General features: G+C 42.3%; 1 protein-coding gene across 3 annotated transcripts; it reads right to left on the reverse strand.

The window, feature by feature from the left end:
- Positions 1-1077: 1077 nt before the first annotated feature.
- Positions 1078-16585, reverse strand: LOC110070410 (zinc finger protein RFP). 3 transcript variants are annotated; one of them, XM_072988710.2, is made up of 9 exons: positions 16172-16585; positions 14427-14996; positions 11898-11993; positions 11102-11332; positions 10015-10077; positions 9619-9641; positions 6325-6443; positions 2547-2579; positions 1078-1821 (listed from the first exon to the last, which is right to left on the reverse strand). In XM_072988710.2, exons 2-9 carry the CDS (start codon positions 14904-14906, stop codon positions 1304-1306), a joined length of 1563 nt encoding a protein of 520 aa, XP_072844811.2. In that variant the 5' UTR covers positions 14907-14996; positions 16172-16585; the 3' UTR covers positions 1078-1303. The 3 variants fall into 3 exon arrangements, with proteins under 3 accessions (XP_072844811.2, XP_078244701.1, XP_072844812.2); XM_078388575.1 differs by having other exon boundaries at positions 14427-15010; XM_072988711.2 differs by lacking the exon at positions 10015-10077.
- Between the last annotated feature and the right edge of the window lies 1 nt (position 16586).

The following is a 16586-nucleotide window of genomic DNA, read 5'->3' on the forward strand; positions in this document are numbered from 1 at the left end:
AGATAGGAGGGCCTGGCGTGCTCTGGTCCATGGGGTCACAAAGAGTCGGACACGACTAAACGACTAAACAACACAACAATCATTCGGATGATCCATTCTCTTCTGCTGATATGACTGTTATTCCTATGGAGAGTGGGTTGCCTCTTAGTCTTGTGTTCAAGCTTTGACCATTACACCTCAAGTGACCGTTAAGAGCTCAGACTAATAGTGAAGTCTAGCCTCCGCTATTGATTTTTGCTTCTCTGACATATTAAAACAACCTCTCCATGTTAAGGTGTTTTGTCTAGGAGAGAGTGCTGTAGACAAGAACTCTGACTTTTGATATTAATTCTTGGTCAATCAATGGGGAAACTGTTTCATTGCTGCTATTGCTAATCATCACATCAAAAACAGGGATAATCAAGATGAGAACTATTTGGAAAACTAAGCAATTCCTATAAAAGAATCCCTTTTCCATCATGACCCAAACACTCATCTGAGTTGATTACAAGAAAAACAAAGAGGTTTGTGGTGCTCTAAGAACAAACAAATTTATTGTGGCTTAAATGTTACTCGGCTTGAGTTCGCCATGTCAAATGCATGACAAAATTGGCAGCTGCGTCCATCAATGTAGACGTCCAGAATGTGAAAATGTAAACAGTAGGACCAAGAGAAAGAATTGCCAGAGATGCAAACGTTCAAGTAAAATTAAAGAGCATATAAAACTAAGCACAGTGACCATTCGCAACACTTGATGTATGATGGCACGGGAATTCTAGATATCTTACTGAACACCAGTAGTGGTACAAAAGACGGAGTCAAATTACCTAATAAATTCAAATTCAGTGAATTCACTTCCCTTTAAAGTTCCCTGAATGACAAGTGACAACTTTCAAATCAGAGCAGCAGAGCATCCTGGGAGACAAAAATACACTCATGTAGATATTTTTGTCAGGGACAAAAAAAATCTTACAAGGACTTCTCTACATCTTTAACAACTTCTGTTATGGCCCTTTCTCTCTGAAGGTTGCCTTCGAGGGAAAAAGGAGGTGGGGAAAGCCCTGAAGTTTGAAGACTCAGAAAACAGAAGCTAACATGGAAATTTAAGATTTTAAGAGATTAAAAAAACAGAGGAACAGCACATGTCAACTTTCATGATATTATTCTTCAATGACATACCCCTACGGAGGCTTGGCTACACTCAATCTGAAACTGGAACATATGTCATTTCAAAATAACACAAAAAAGAAAGTTTCAGATTTTGAGAAGAATTCTGCTCCAGAGTGCATGGCAGGAAGAGAAGGGGTCAGCTTGCTTGCCAGCCTTATGGTGAGATTCTGAGGTGGCCTTTTCCATAGATGTGAAAGAATGGGAACAGGGTCTCTCCTGCAAACAAGGCTCTGGAGAATGTGTAGAGATGGGCTGCGGTATGAGCATCATAAAAAGCTACTTGCCCCCCAGCATAGTTCAGATATACTCGGATCAGCTTAAGCTCCCCAACTGGAGACAATCTAGGAAAATGGGACTCATGTGTAGCATTGTACCCACCTCCCCACTTCCCTATAGCCCAGAGGCCTCCTCTAGGACTATAGACAAGATCACCCTTTCTCTTCATAGATTTTTTGGCCACTCCTATGATCCATTGCTCCTCACTTCCAACAACGACTTCCCAGAAATGTCTGCCTCCCGTGAACCCCTTGCTGCCCAGCACAGAAGGACTTCTGCTGAATCTCTCAGGATTGACAGGCAAGTCTTGACATTTGCCTCCATATTTTACGCTCTTACAATCCTCAGTCAAGATGAGTTGCTGATGGGCTGTGTTTAGATCAAGAAAGATATTTGCTGTCAGGGAAGAAAAGGAAAGGGAAGGTAAAGAACATCAACTTGCTGAATGGCTAATAGGTTGACTCTAAGCGCACCAGAGGCATCGTATTCCCTATAAAACAGCATTTCCCAATGCACTGCAGATCAGAACCAGGTTTTGTATATATAGCCCTATCTCTCTCTGCCTCTCTCTCTATATATATATATCTAGGGCTGTTTATATATATATACAGGCTTGGAAAGCCAGAGTTTGCAAACTGTGTGGACGTTTGCCCATCGTATGTTGAACTTTACTGCTATTACTCACCCTCTGTATTTCCACTGTATGTATGAGCCCAAACATCACTATAGGCCTGTTGAATAGGGACGGGATTGCCTGGCAGCTGCTGCAAGGCTACATGGGTAAAGTAGTTCCAATAGGTAGCAACTGCCTACATTTCCCAGGTAGCCTTGCTAAACTGTGACAGAGCAGCTGAGCTCCCTCCCTCTTCTTCAAACCTGAAACACATGAAACAGAGTGGAAAGGTAGTGTGGAAACGTCTCTTCTGCTCCTAGTTTGCTCTCCCACTCTTTGGGAAATTCCGGGTGAATTCTAGGGGTGGAGTCCTTGAGCCCACTTCTCATAATTAAGCTGTGGCCAATTTCAACATTTGAAGGACAGAACTGTTTTAATCCAACCGAAATACCACAAGCATTTTTTTAATCAGCCCACGTTCTACCTGTGACTTTTGCCAGTAACTGACCTTTCTGAAGTTCTTGCCTAGACAATACAGCATCTGGAGAAGCAAAAAGATATTACGGTGAAGCATCACATGGTCATGTTCAGTGCACTTTTACTTCATACTATGCCATGTAATTCAAGCAAAGGCTTCAGCAGACTCTGAAACAAACCAGGAGGGGGGAATGCTCATTGCAGCTACTGTTTGGCTGAAGTCTTGTTGCTGTATACTTAAAGAACACCCATAACTTCCAGTCTATTCCTGCCTGGTAAATAAAGTTTCCCTATCATGATTCTTCGGTACACATGCACACTGAATGGGCACATATGTGTGTGCACCCCCAAGAATCACACGGCGATCCTTTATTTACCAGCCATGAACAAAATAAAAGTTATGTATTTTCTTATGCCAGGCAATAAGACTTCAGCTATTGCTTCCAAATAACTGTACACTGTGATATTTCCACCATCACCAATCAAGTCCTCCTGGGTTCTCCTAGTCAGCTGTGATTTTACGCCTGGCAGGTGTGAGGGAGATGCTTTCATGCTCTCTGGGAGGCTGCCCGACCATCTTCATTTCTCCAGGAGGGGCGCACGCCAGCCCTGACCACAGAACTGGCAGGGAAAAGGAGCACCTGGGTGGCAGCAGGGAGGAGAAACACCTAGAGGAAGATGTCTGTCCAAGTGCAATGCAAACAATGAAGATGGTTAATAAAGAGGAGAAATGGAGGAGTCTTGGGCAGAGGCTTAAGGAGGAGTTACTGCTGGTACTGCGTGCCTTGGTGGAGGCGTGGCCAAACATCCTGCAGGGCTCATGGCATGGGTGAGCATGGCCTGGGTCATGGACACAAGAGAGGAATGCTCTTCTTTGCTTCAGTGGACCTGTAGCACCGCTGGACTCAAAAACTGGAGAATATTTACTTGCTTGCCTTCCTGCACCCACTCTCACTGCTGGAGATGGTGTTACCTGAGGCTGCACATTATGCAGCTTGCTCAGAGTCTGGAGGCAGCTTCCGTCTGCCCTTTAACTAGGGCTAGTGAAAGGAACCTGACCCTAGCCAGAAGGGTGAGAGTGCAGACAAATATTTCCCAAGGCACAGAGTGCCATGGGTGGTGGGACAAATCAGAGTCCTCAGTCTGTTCATTCTGGACAATTGTCAAAATCAATAAAAGTTGTTCCTCTCTGCTTTGGTGTGTCCGTGGAACAGAAGGGGTGGCAGGAAGCACACCAGATTATTTTACTCAGGGAATCTCAAGAGGCTCCATTGTAGCAGAGGGCCAAGAACCCCGAGGAGGCCACCATAAGGCCCTCAGGACCTTTTCTTATAAGTTGAGGGTAGCAAACAAACATGGAGGTTTGACGTAACCTACTCTCTAGTGCTGCAATAGCTTTGTTTCCGTTAAATCTGGGCTTAAAAATGGATTGAGGAGGCTGAACTCAGCCTTATAGGCCCCTTCCAATTCAAGTATTCTGTGATTCTCGTGAACAGTAAGTATATTGTGAGATATTCCCTCTTATAACAAAATAGCTGAAATCCAGTTTGTCTTCTCCTTGCAATTGTCTTTTTAGCCAACATGAAACCCGTGTTTAAAAGGGTGATCTTTTGTAAGTGCAAACTAGAGGTCACTGCAACATTCACAGAGTGCTCTACCTGCAAAGCAACCACACTCCACAGGATTCTTACTAGTGGCTTGGTCTTGAGTTGATTTAGATGATCAAGACCCATAAGCGTTCCAAAAATTTGCTCCTAAGGCAGGTGAAAACGGCTCAAACTGATTTATTAAAATGGATCAGTCTCACTGCTTGTATTTTTTTATTCTACCAGGGGCCATGGCTATGAGGGTTCTCATGATGAGTGCCTACCTTTCAAAAAGTGCCACAACGACACAGCCAAGTTTATGTCCTCGATACCTATGGGCAAGGGGAATCCAAAAGAATACCATCCTGTCTGTCCACCATCTCAGATACAGGTGGGATGTTTAGGTATCCTGGACTACCAAGCCCATAATTCTCCATTCTGAAAGTCATACCTGACAGACTGACACCTCACAGACATCTAAATGTGGCTCACCTGGAAGAATGGCCTCAACTGTAAAGCTCTGAGGTTTAGCAAGGCCTACATCCTCCCACCTTCCTGTTCAGAAATACAGCTTCCTGGGGCAGAGGCAGCATCACAAGGCTTGGGTGGAGCAAGGCCCAGTTAAGCCTTCCAAATTCAGGTGTCTGCCTTCAAGAAGAACTCTCAGAATAGAGAATTATTGGATTTGTAACCAAAGAAATAATAATAAAAATCCCTACTTTTAGAGAGAACAAGAAAATATTGAACAGGGAGGAAAAGCCCCTTTCAGAAGCTGTCACCAAGGTGCAGAAATGGATAATTTTGACAGGTAGTCTTGCCACAAAAAAGCAGGAAATACTCAGGAGCTTGTGAGGGTTGCAACCAGGTATGTGGCAAATGCAGGTAAGAAAGCCTTTGCTCCAATGATGTGACAGGGAGGAACAGGAGGGCAAACTACCTGTCTGTTAACACGGTCTCCACTTCTGAGGCAAAGGGAGGGAGAAGGCAAGAGAGCCAAAAAAATACCCCCCAAAACAAAAAAATCCCGCCAAGGTAAAGCCTACACTTAATTTCTTAATTCTCCTGCTATGATCCCTGGAATAAATGCTAAGTTCTCACAATGGAAGGAAATACAGTGGGGTCTTGACTTGAGAACTTAATACGTATTGGAAGGCGGTTCTCAAGTCAAAAGTTCGCAGGTCAAATCTGCATTTCCCATAGGAATGCATTGAAAACCATTTGATCCGTATCGGCTCTTTTCCGTCCATAGAAACTAATGGGAAGCTGCTATTCCGCCTTCGACCACTAGAGGGGAATATTTTGTTTCTTTTTTTCTTAGGTCAAGAAAGGTTCAGGGAAGGCAGGGAAAATACAGTCCAGGCAGTACCAGGCAGTCTGAAGACTGTCTCCCAATCCACTCTCTAAACACTGGGAGGAGTGAGGAAGCAGACAGGCACCCTTTTCACTGTCCAACAGTTAACTGAAAGTTCACATTTTGCACTTTCCCTGCCTCCCACGTGTTTTTTTTTCAGTTCTTAACTCAAATCTAAGTACGTAAGTCAAGTCAATATTTTCCTATGAGAGTGGTTCATAAGTCAAAATGTTTGTAACTCGGGCCGTTCGCAAGTCAAGACCCCACTGTAAGAAACAGCTTTCTCTAGCAATCTATATGAACTGCTGGACAGCTCAGTGGTTTAGCGATCTGGCTTGGAGAGACAGAGGTTGGGAGTTTGATTCCCCACTTGTACTGCACTGACTCAATGAGCCACAGGGTCCCTTCCAGCTCTATGATGATGATGATGTTTTAAAGTTAATTTATTCATGACTGATACGTAGGCAAGTCTGAACAATGAGGTAACTTCTCATATCTATGCAGGACCCAACATGTTTCATGGCCAGGCAGATTGTGAAAACCTCAAAATATACCTCTCACTATGAAGGTGGGCAAAAAATCAAAAGAAACCTACAATAGTCTAGCTCACTAGATGTATGGCTGTTCCAGTAATCAGTAATGGCTGCCCATCTTTCTTGAAGTCTGAGCTACACTCATCCATCCATAATGATCTGAACAGTTCATTGTGTTCATAGCAGTTGTTTTCTTTCTCCTTGGGTCGTTGATGGTGCATGAAGTGGCTGCCAATTTGTGCCACCAGAATTTGTGCTACTTGTGGAAGCAGCCAAAAAAAAAAAAAAAGATCTGGAGCCAACACAACATCAAGCATAAATCCCTGCAATCGTCATTACCTTTGAATAGTTCCATGGGGCCAACTGGACACAAAATGCTATCACAGAAGTCCCAGATCTTCCACTTCAGTTCTACTGGGAAACCCACTAGAACCTCAAATTTCCTTCTCTTTCCATTCCTGGTTGAAAAAAAACCAAGGTTAATGTTGATATATAACAGGAAAATATAGAATTGTCAGTCTGAATGATGGGAGAATGACTAAGCAGAGGAAGAAAATCTGAGTCATTCTAGTTGGCTTCTAGCCAGAACAGGTGGTATGCCTGCATATGTGCAATGCTCAATTTGCTAAGTGTTGCATCATACACAGGTATATAGGTAGGCAGTTAACAAACCTATGTAGTTGGGTTATCCATGGAGAAGCAAAGTGTCCCTTTGTCAGCCAACATCTTGGAATTTGGACTGGACTGTGATTACTGTTTTCTGTACTGCCGATTCCGAAGAGGTGCTTGTATGTACAGCGGTGCCCCGCTAGATGACTGCCTCGCAGAATGAGGAAATAGCTAAACGATGACTTTTTGCGAGCGCTATAGCACTTCGCAAACTGGCTTTCCCTATGGGCGATTTTCACTGCACGATGATTCAGTCCGTGCTTCGCAAGACACTCCCCCCCCCGGGGACCTATTTTTCACTAGATGATTTTGACAGCTTCGGTAAACCGGTGTTTTTGGCCCCATTTTTCGCTAGATGCCAATCTAAACAGCTTGGCAAAACGGCTTTCCTACGGGCGATCTTCGCTGGATGACGACGACCCTTCCCCATTGGAATGCATTAAACGGAGTTCAATGCATTCCAATGGGGAAACGCTTTTCACTAAACGATGTTTTCACAGGACAGCGATTCCAATGGAACGGATTAACATCATTTAGCGAGGCACTACTGTATGTATATTTTCTAAATACAGTTCTGGTGGTGAAAGGAACACAACTGAGTCTTCTGTTTTTCATTTTTTGCTCTGCACAGTTCTCTGTTTGGTAGTTCTTAAACTCAAACAACACTATCAACAGTACTGCACACTCTGAAAGTTAACCAACCACTCATCCTGCCCAGAATGCCTGAGCGAAGCAAAACTAAGGGACTAAGATGAAGAAGAAACTACAGAGCACCTAGAAAAGGGTGGGCAGAAGGTGCCCTCTCAAGGCTGCCTTTGATTCACAACAAAACGAATTCTGTCTTGGATGCACACTTCAATGCAATAAGGAGGGTTTGAGTGTGTCAGTGAAATTAATTTTTATTTCAGACAATCCCCATAATATTAAAACAATTCTTTATTCAAGAACTTAAGATAATTATGAGATTTGTGTGGCAAGGTAAACAATCAAGAATTAAAATTAAAGCAATGCAAAATGCCAAACAGAGAGCGGGTTTCGGTCTTCCAGATTAGGTTTTATATTATAGATCCTATGTATTAGACTGGATAAAGGAATGGATAACTTTGGAAAATGATAAGATCACTCAATTTGGAAGGATATGATTTGCATTTCGGTTGGCATGCTTTTCTATGGTATAAAAAAGTTAAAGAGCAAAAACATTTTAATTCACATATGATAAGAAGAGCTTTATTAGGAACTTGGAAAAAGACTATTCAACAAATTTACCAAAAAAACACCAGTATGGGTATCGCCTAGAGAGGCTTTTACACAACCTAATCTTATGACGGAAGCGAAGCTTCTAAGATATCGAGATTTATTGAAAAAGGACTGTGAGTTAAGGTCCAAAGAGAAGTTAGAGACACAAAAGATATATATAGATTGGTGGTCCAGAGCACAGCTGGAATCCAGATACAGAAAAGACAAAATAGAGGGTTTCTACTCAGAACAAACGACATTTGATAAATTTCTATTAGTTTCAAAAGACAAAATAATTAAGAAAATGTTTAATTATTTGTTAGAAATTAAAATGCAAAATGAGATGGTTAAAGAATGTATGATTAAGTGGGCACAAAATATACATAATATTGATGTTGATCAATGGTTGCAAATATGGCAAAATAATATAAATTTTACAAAATCAGTTAATTTTAAGGAGAACATATATAAGATGTTTTATAGGTGGCATATGACAAAGATTAGATGCGTCAAATGTCTGCTGGAAATGTGAAGCACACGAGGGAAGCTTTTATCATATGTGGTGGACTTGTAGAGTAGCGAAACTATATTGGATAGGAGTGCATACTATGTTACAACAAATATTGCTTTGTAAGGTTCCAGTAACTCCAGAATTGTTTTTATTGAATATGATACCAGATAATATAGATAAGGCAAAGAAGTGCTTAGTTATATAGTCCCTGCAGCCAGAATTCTTTATGCCAAAAATTGGAAAAGTCTGGAGATACCGAAACAAGAGGAACTTACTGAGAAGATACGGGAAGCAGCAGAAATGGAGATTTTATCAGAAGTGATGAAAGACTTTTAGGCAATTAAAAGATGGGATTTATTTTACAAAGGTTAGAGTCACCAGATAGTGCTTGAATAACATAGATCAAAATGTGAATTAAAATCTGGAAGGCAGAAAATAGTAGAAAAGCGGAGTTTGAATTTGGATATTGCAATATGAATAGATTAGATGTCAGTATATTTTTTTGTTTCTCCTTTCCCCCCCTTTACCTTCTGTATCCCATACCCTAACCCAAGTTTTAAATAATTAAAAATAAAAAAGTGTGTGTCAGTGAAACCAAGAGCAATGCCATTAGGATTACCAGTAGAGATGGGCATGAACCTTGGTTCAGAGGTTCTTGTCAGTTCGTACCCACAGCACCACAGGTGCAACATGGTCCCTTCCCCCTCCTCCCTGACCAGATCCCCCAGTCACCAGCCGGTGTGCTCTCCTCTCCAGGTGTTCAACCAGTCCCTGGCAGGAGCAGGGGCTTTCTTGCCCAACCTCCATGGCTGATTGCCACTCAGACAAGGAGACAGGACAGGCAAAACTATTTTCCTGCCAGGTCGAACAGAGGAGGAAAGGAGCGTGCTCTGACTGCTGAGTGAGGGATCCAAACGGGGAAGTGTTTACTACCATCTGCTGATGTCGTGGGAGAAAAGCAAAGGTCCAGTTCAAACTCATCTTCTGCACTGTATTCAGTTTCTTGGATAAGTTTCTAATCCTCTGTGACTACACAGACGGGAGGGCATGCTCAGGCAGGGATCTCAAGAGGACTAAGAGCGCTTCACATGTTGCAGCAGATCCTGAAAATACTGACATTCTCTTCCTAGTGTGTCTGGAAAATCATGTTCACCAGGAACATTCATATCCTCACCCAAATTATGGAGTACCAGTAGAAACAAATGGGATCCACTTACTTCTCCAAGATGTTTTTCACATCCTAGAAGAGAAAAAGAAAAAAACACATTAAAAATGCAATATAGAAACATAAAAACCTGCCTCCTATCGAGTCAAACCAATATTCCTTCTAGTCTAATAATGACTGCAGCTGGCAATGGCTCTCAAGAGTTCTTTTGCAGTCATACCTGAAAATTCCTGGTCTTCCCTGATAGTCCTCCCTCCAACTACTCACCAGGCCTGAATGTGGAGGCACTCCAATCCAATCCATCTTGGCTGGTACAGTGGTGCCTCGCATTACATTAATTCGTTCCAGCAAAATCGCTGTAGAACAAAAACTTTGTAATGCGAAAATAAAAAACCCATTGAAACGCATTAAAACCCATTTAATGCGTTCCAGTCGGCTGGAAACTCACCGTCCAGTGAAGATCCTCCAAAGGGCGGCCATTTTCAGTGGCTGTCTTGCGAGGAATCCGTCCCTAAACACAGCAGGGAGCCATTTTATTTTTCCGGTGGCCATTTTGAAACCACTGATCAGCTGTAGGAAAATCGTTTTGCGAAGAATCTGTTCCCGAAGCAGGGAACCAATCATCGCAAAGCGAAATTTCCCCATTCAGACCATCGTTTTGCGATCGCAAAAATATCATTAAGCAGTTTCGTCGTAATGCAGGGCAATCATAAAGCGAGACACGACTATATATTAAAGCAGACTCCACTCAAGTGCTCAGAGTACTGAGGGCCAAGGAGGCCAAAGCCTGCATTTCCCCCTGCCCACAAGGGAAAGGAGCTGTGGCCTGTGTAAAAGAGGAATCTGATAGGTGGAAGTGCTAGGCTGGGGAGCCTTTTACATCTACTTATTTTTCTCTAGAGGGACCCAGTGTGGTGTAGTGGATAAGGTGATGGACCAGGATTCTGGGCACCAGGGTTCAAATCCTCATTAGGCCATGGAAAAGTCACTAGGGGAGTGGAACAGGTAAAAATACTCCTTAAAAATCTCAGTTACCTTTAAAGCTCTATTAAGGTCGCTATAAGTTGGTTCCAACTTGATGAAACTATTGTTCTCTATATCGTTCATTTTTTCTGTGCATAATCCATCTGATAGAATTCCCAGAAGGAAATAGAGCCTTTTAAACTAAGAGGAATACGATCAAATGTCATGGCTCCAACCCTGTGGCGGTATGCAAAAGGGGTCCTGCCGGGTGAGCCCATTCAGTTCAGCATCCTGCACCCAGCCCTGGCCAACCAGATGCTCCTGGAAAGCTCACAGACAAGGCAGGGAGAGGGACACAACCCGTTAGCAGGCAGATGAAAATGGCAAATGCTTGCCATCTGTTACACAGAACCCTCTAGTCTCAACTAAGGTAAATGCTCTGCCCTACACATAAGAAAGCTTGTTCTCAATATACCGAAGTGAGTGCCTTTGCAAGGTAAAAGAAGTGCACAAAGGTTTTGGACTCAATCCTTCCCTAGAAAGCAGCCCCCAATTGTTTCTGCCAGTCTTGCCTGCAGAAGTTCCTCTGGGGGCTGCTGATGTTTCTCCTCCATCTCCTGGATGAGACCTCCAAGAGAGGAGAGCTCCTCGGAGAACCTGGCCAGCAGCTCATCCCTTTTACTTGCAATCTCCTTCTCTACTACTTTCAACTGGGCCAGCAGAATCTTTTCCTGTTCTTCTAAAAAGTGACGCATTTGTCTGAATTCTTCCACTGCTTGTCGTGTCTTTTCTTTCGTACACCTCTGCAAATCAACAGGTAGAAAGGGAAGAAAAGGAGGTTTATGGCAGGAACATGATAAATCTTTTCAGGATTCAAAGAATCTTTTAAGAACTTCTATAGTACTTGTTGGCCATATGAAAAGAGAAGACTCCCTGGAAAAGACCCTGATGTTGGGAAAGTGTGAAGACAAGAAGAGAAGGGGACGACAGAGGGCGAGATGGTTGGACAGTGCCATCAAAGTTACCAACATGAATTTGACCCAACTCCAGGAGGCAGTGGAAGACAGGAGGGCCTGGCGTGCTCTGGTTCATGGGGTCACGAAGAGTCGGACACGACTTAACGACTAAACAACAACATAGTACTTGTAGGGTTTCAAATACTATACAAAATGAGCATCAATTTCTGCAAGGACAGACTCTCAGAGTCTAAAATGTCAATTTATAAAACTGCAAAACATCAGCCTGTTCCAAATTGTAGATATTCTTTAAATGGCTGACATGTGGTTCTTAACTCTTCAGCATTCAATGTTTTCCTTTTACTGGTTAAATAACTTGTTCCCTTCCCAGAAATACTATGTTTACACTTACAAGTATGTTTTGGCATTCTGCCTCTGTTTTTGATTTACATGCCAGTGTTCTTTCTTTCTTCTTCTTTAAAAGCTCCAGTTGACTGCAGATCAGGTCCTGAAGACCAAACAGAAGTTCAAGTTTGGTTCAAAGAGAGCATCATTTTATTTATTTATTTATTAGATTTTTACCCCGCCCCTCTAGACTATGTCATAAGGCAGTCTTGGAAGTTCCAGTAACAGAAGAGGAAATCAAAAGGACAGAAGGAAAGTAAGAGAGTAAAATTGCCAGGCTGTGATTGTTTCCTTGGAAGATTATACCAGAAATTAGAAGAAATAATAATGTGCCACCTGATAAATCTTTCCAACATGGTATTAGGAGATATTCCAGCTAGTTGACACATAGACGGAATAATAGCAATACTGATACTCATAAAACTGGAGTACTATTTCCTGAGTGTACTCCTTAACTAGGACATTAAACTATTCAGCTCCATCAAAGCCAAAAGAACACATTTATTCACAACCAAATACATTAAAAGAGAGCAAGCATGGGTTGCAAGATTGATACCTTTTTGAGAGCCACCACACACAGAGCTTAAGGAGTAGAGTCCCTTGCAGTTCCCATGGATCTCAGCAAGTGCTACTCATTCTCCCTATGCAATGGCTGCAAAGATGAACATGGTGGGCTCCAGGTGTGTGTGCTGAAATTTGTTTGAGGATTTGAATTTTCTGGCTACAGCTGCCATAATTCTAGATAGGGTGAATTGTGAGAATTGTAGTAAAAAATAAACAAATCCCCCAAATCCCATGCCTAGTTATCAGTACAAGGAAACAGAAAATATCAACAGAAGAGAAAAAACAAGCAATCACTTTTGTAAAATGTATGAAATTAAAGGGAATTTAAACCTAGATCATCAAGGTTGATGACAGATCATCAAGGAACATACTATCTAACCTGGATAAAATTAAAAGGTGGCTATGATACACTCAAGAATTATATGGAAAAGGTGCAAGGATGACATACTCCTTTGAAGAAAAACCTTGTGATTAAGAACTGAAGTTTTAGAAAGCGAAGTGAAAGCTGCTCAGAAAGAAGAAATAAATCACCAGGAGTAGATGTGAGAATGAGTGAGCTCTTTCAAGTTACAGAGACCAAATCTTTCAAAATCCTATGAGAAACAAAACAGTGGCTCACAAACTGGAAACATTCCAATCCTCAAGAAAGGAGACACCTAGGAGTGCAGTAACTATACAACTATTGTATTGACTTTCTATTCAAACAAAGTGATGTTCAAGGTGTTGCAACAAAGACTTTTAACTTGTATGGAGTGAGAAATGGTGGATTCCAACCAGGAAGAGACACTAGTGATCATATTGCAATATACATTGGCTACTGTAGCTGACAAATAATTTCATAAAATCATTACAATTACAGTAAGGCTTTGCCTGTGGTGGTCATGAGAAGCTACGGATTGTTTTAAAATAAATGCCTATGCTTCAATACTTGATTTTCCCATACTCTGGATAAATGTTGGAACAAAATGCGAAGATAGAATGGCTTACGCAAGTGTCAATGAACAGAAAAAGAACTCCAATATCCTATTTAGAAAATTCTGGGCAGATGTATTATGAGTTGCATAAGTAAATGCATATGCAAAAAGGTCTCTTTCAGACAAATTGAGAACATGGGAATACAAATGTTTCTACATAAGAAAACACCTGTAATTACCCTCATGTCTAACAATAATAACCATGTGTCATCAAGTCAATTCTGACTTATACAGTGGTGCCTCGCATAGCGAGGTTAATCCGTTCTGGATTAACCTTCGCTATGCTGAAGCATCGTTGAACGGATCAAAAAAACCCATTGGAATGCATTAAACATCGTTTAATGCGTTCCAAATGGGCCAAATACTCACCGTTCAATGAAGCTTCGTAATGGCCAGCAGCCATTTTCGCGCCCTCACCTCGCTTAACGAGGGCACGAAAACGCTGCGCGCGGCCATTTTGGGCCATTTCTGGGCTTCCGCGGCCATTTTGGCCGCCGAACAGCTGATCGTCAGGCTTCGTTTTGCGAAGATCGGTAAGCGAAACGCTTACCGGTCTTCGCAAAGCGAATTTAGCCCTATTCAAAAAACGTTAAGCGATCGCATTAGTGATCCGAAAAAACGGATCACTATGCGATTTCATCGTTATGCGGTGCGCTCGTTAAGCGAGGCACCACTGTAGTTGGTTACCCTTTTTAGAGTTTTCTGGGTAGAGAATACTCAAAGTGGTTTATTCTTCCCTTCTTCTGGGGGCATCCTGGGACTGCACAGCTTGCCCAAGATCACACAGGCTGGTTCTACTCACAGGAGGCCCAGTGGGGAATTGAACTCCCAACCTCTGGCTGAGCTGCCGGACTATCCACTGAGCTATCCAGCCAGCTGGAACATCATGTCTAACTTAGGTTTAAAAAAATCTTATGAGTTGTTCTATAGAAGGGTCACAGGAGAATTCAAAGCTACTGTATTTCTATTCTCCATGGAGATGCAGGGTGATTTCATACCTTGTAGTCCTGGGCAGCCTCCTCCAGAGGAACCACGTCATGATTCCTGTGCTCTTTGGATCTGTCACATACCACACAAATGAGGGCTTGGTCCTCCTTGCAGAAGAGCTTCAGGGGCTCCTGGTGCTTCTCACAGACTCTCCTCCTTTCTCCTACTTTTGCCTTCTGCAGACTAAGTTTCTTAGTTATTTCCACAAAGTTTGCCAACTTCCGATTTGGCCTGAGGTTTCCTTGTTGAATTTTTTCTCTGCACTGAGGGCAGGAGGCCTCTTTGTCAACTTCTTCCCAGCACTGGGTCAGGCAGGCTTGGCAGAAGTTGTGTCCACACTCTGTGATCACTGGAGACTTGAAATACTCCAGGCAGATGGAACAAGTGGCTTCTTCATAAAGATCCTGGACAGGATCCGTCGCTGCATCAGCAGCAGCAGCCATGAACACTTCATCAGCAGGAAGGCTGAGGTTTCCTTTCTCTGCTTCCATTGACTTTTCAGCTACTTTGAATAAGTGACTCAGAATTTTAAAAAATATATCAGCAGGAAATGATGATGAGATGAGCTGGAGGAACAGTCTCTAGAGAAACACCACTGCAATACGTTCAGGGGAAAAGTCACAATGTATACAATTTTTTTAAAAAATTATTGAAAAAAAATTACAAACACATACATATCAGTTTGAGGGGAGGGGAACTGTCCTACAGCCCATCCCACTCAATGAGGTCCCCCAGTTCTCCACATAGTACTTTGAGAGACTGTTGTGGAGGAGTGTGTGAGGAGACCCATTTTGTTCCACTCCTCTATTCAGTTTGAATACACATAAGAAATGTTCAATATTTAAAAAATCAAATTCAATTTAACAATAATCATTTTTGTTTTGCTTTTCAGATGAGGTCTTGGGGTTGAATTTTTGTTTTGGAATACATATCTAACCCACAGGTGGAAATCCTGTTGCTTAGCACAGAAAGTTGTGCTAGAGTAAGCCCATTGAATTAGTGGGGAGCTGGTGACTCAAATCCTCTGTAAATTCCATTGATGCAAATGGTCCTAATCCCGAGCAATTTATTCCATTAACGGGATTTCAGTCACACAATCATTCATTCTGTCAAAAGGGCTCCTGAAAATCAGTCATGTTAAGTTATGGGTGTTTATTTACACAAACATTTACACCTTTACCAGATTCTGGAAACATGGGTGTGTGTGAAGTTTACAGCTAGCTTCTGAGAACTGTAGTCCAAAACTTAAAATTGTTATGCCTTGTTGCTTTGACTGTGGTTTTGTTGTGCATTTTGTTTACCACTTTTAGTGTGCCATTTGTTTGATTCTTTTTAAATAGGTGTCTACTTTTAAGGAGAAAAGCAGGGTAGAAATATTTTAAATAAGTGTAGTTGTAGAAGAAGGTGTAGCCATATTAGTTTGTGCAAGCATTACAGGTGAAAACCAAATAAAAATGAGAAGTAAAAAAGGACAAAAACGTGGTGGCACCTGAAAGACTAACTTTTATATTTCTTAATGTGAGCATTCATGGACTAGTCCACTTCATCAGCTCTTATGTCACACTAAAAATATATATAAAGGCTAGTTTTTCAGGTGCTACCACGTTTTCATCTCTCTTTTTTTACTTTTTATTTGGTTTTCACCTTAAATTAAAAAAAATTCCATAACTTTCCTCCAGCAAGCTTCTATCTAAAATTTTATCCTTTCCTTAACAGAGAAGAGTGGGGTGGGTGAGGGAAGTCCAGGGAATCTCACCTGAACAGGTGTCCTTCTTCACCTTCCTCCTTTCCTTCTCTCCGCCCCTCTTCCAAGCAGGCTGTTTCTTATCCTGTCCTGGGTTTCCTCCCGAGTTTACAACTTTCCTGAACACTCTGCTTTCCTCTCACCTCCGCATCCAAATGGGATGTGACGCTGCTGCAGAGAAACAACAGTCGACCTGCGCAGGACCAGAAAAGGAAGAGCCGCGGATTTTCTGACCGTTGAGGCGCGCACGTGCTCAACGGCTGAAGCAGAGCTTCTTTGCGCGCTTTCGTATCGCCTGCACCCCATTGGCTGCTTGCCTCTCGCGCCCGCCTCCCATTGGCTAATTAAGCCTCCGTTTGCTGCCCTATTCTCGCCCCGTGGGCGCGGGCCAGTATTTAGAGGCAAAGGTGCCGAAAATAAAAGTTGG

The sequence above is a fragment of the Pogona vitticeps genome, chromosome 2, assembly GCF_051106095.1.
Source record: "Pogona vitticeps strain Pit_001003342236 chromosome 2, PviZW2.1, whole genome shotgun sequence".
Classification (NCBI taxonomy): Eukaryota; Metazoa; Chordata; class Lepidosauria; order Squamata; family Agamidae; genus Pogona; species Pogona vitticeps.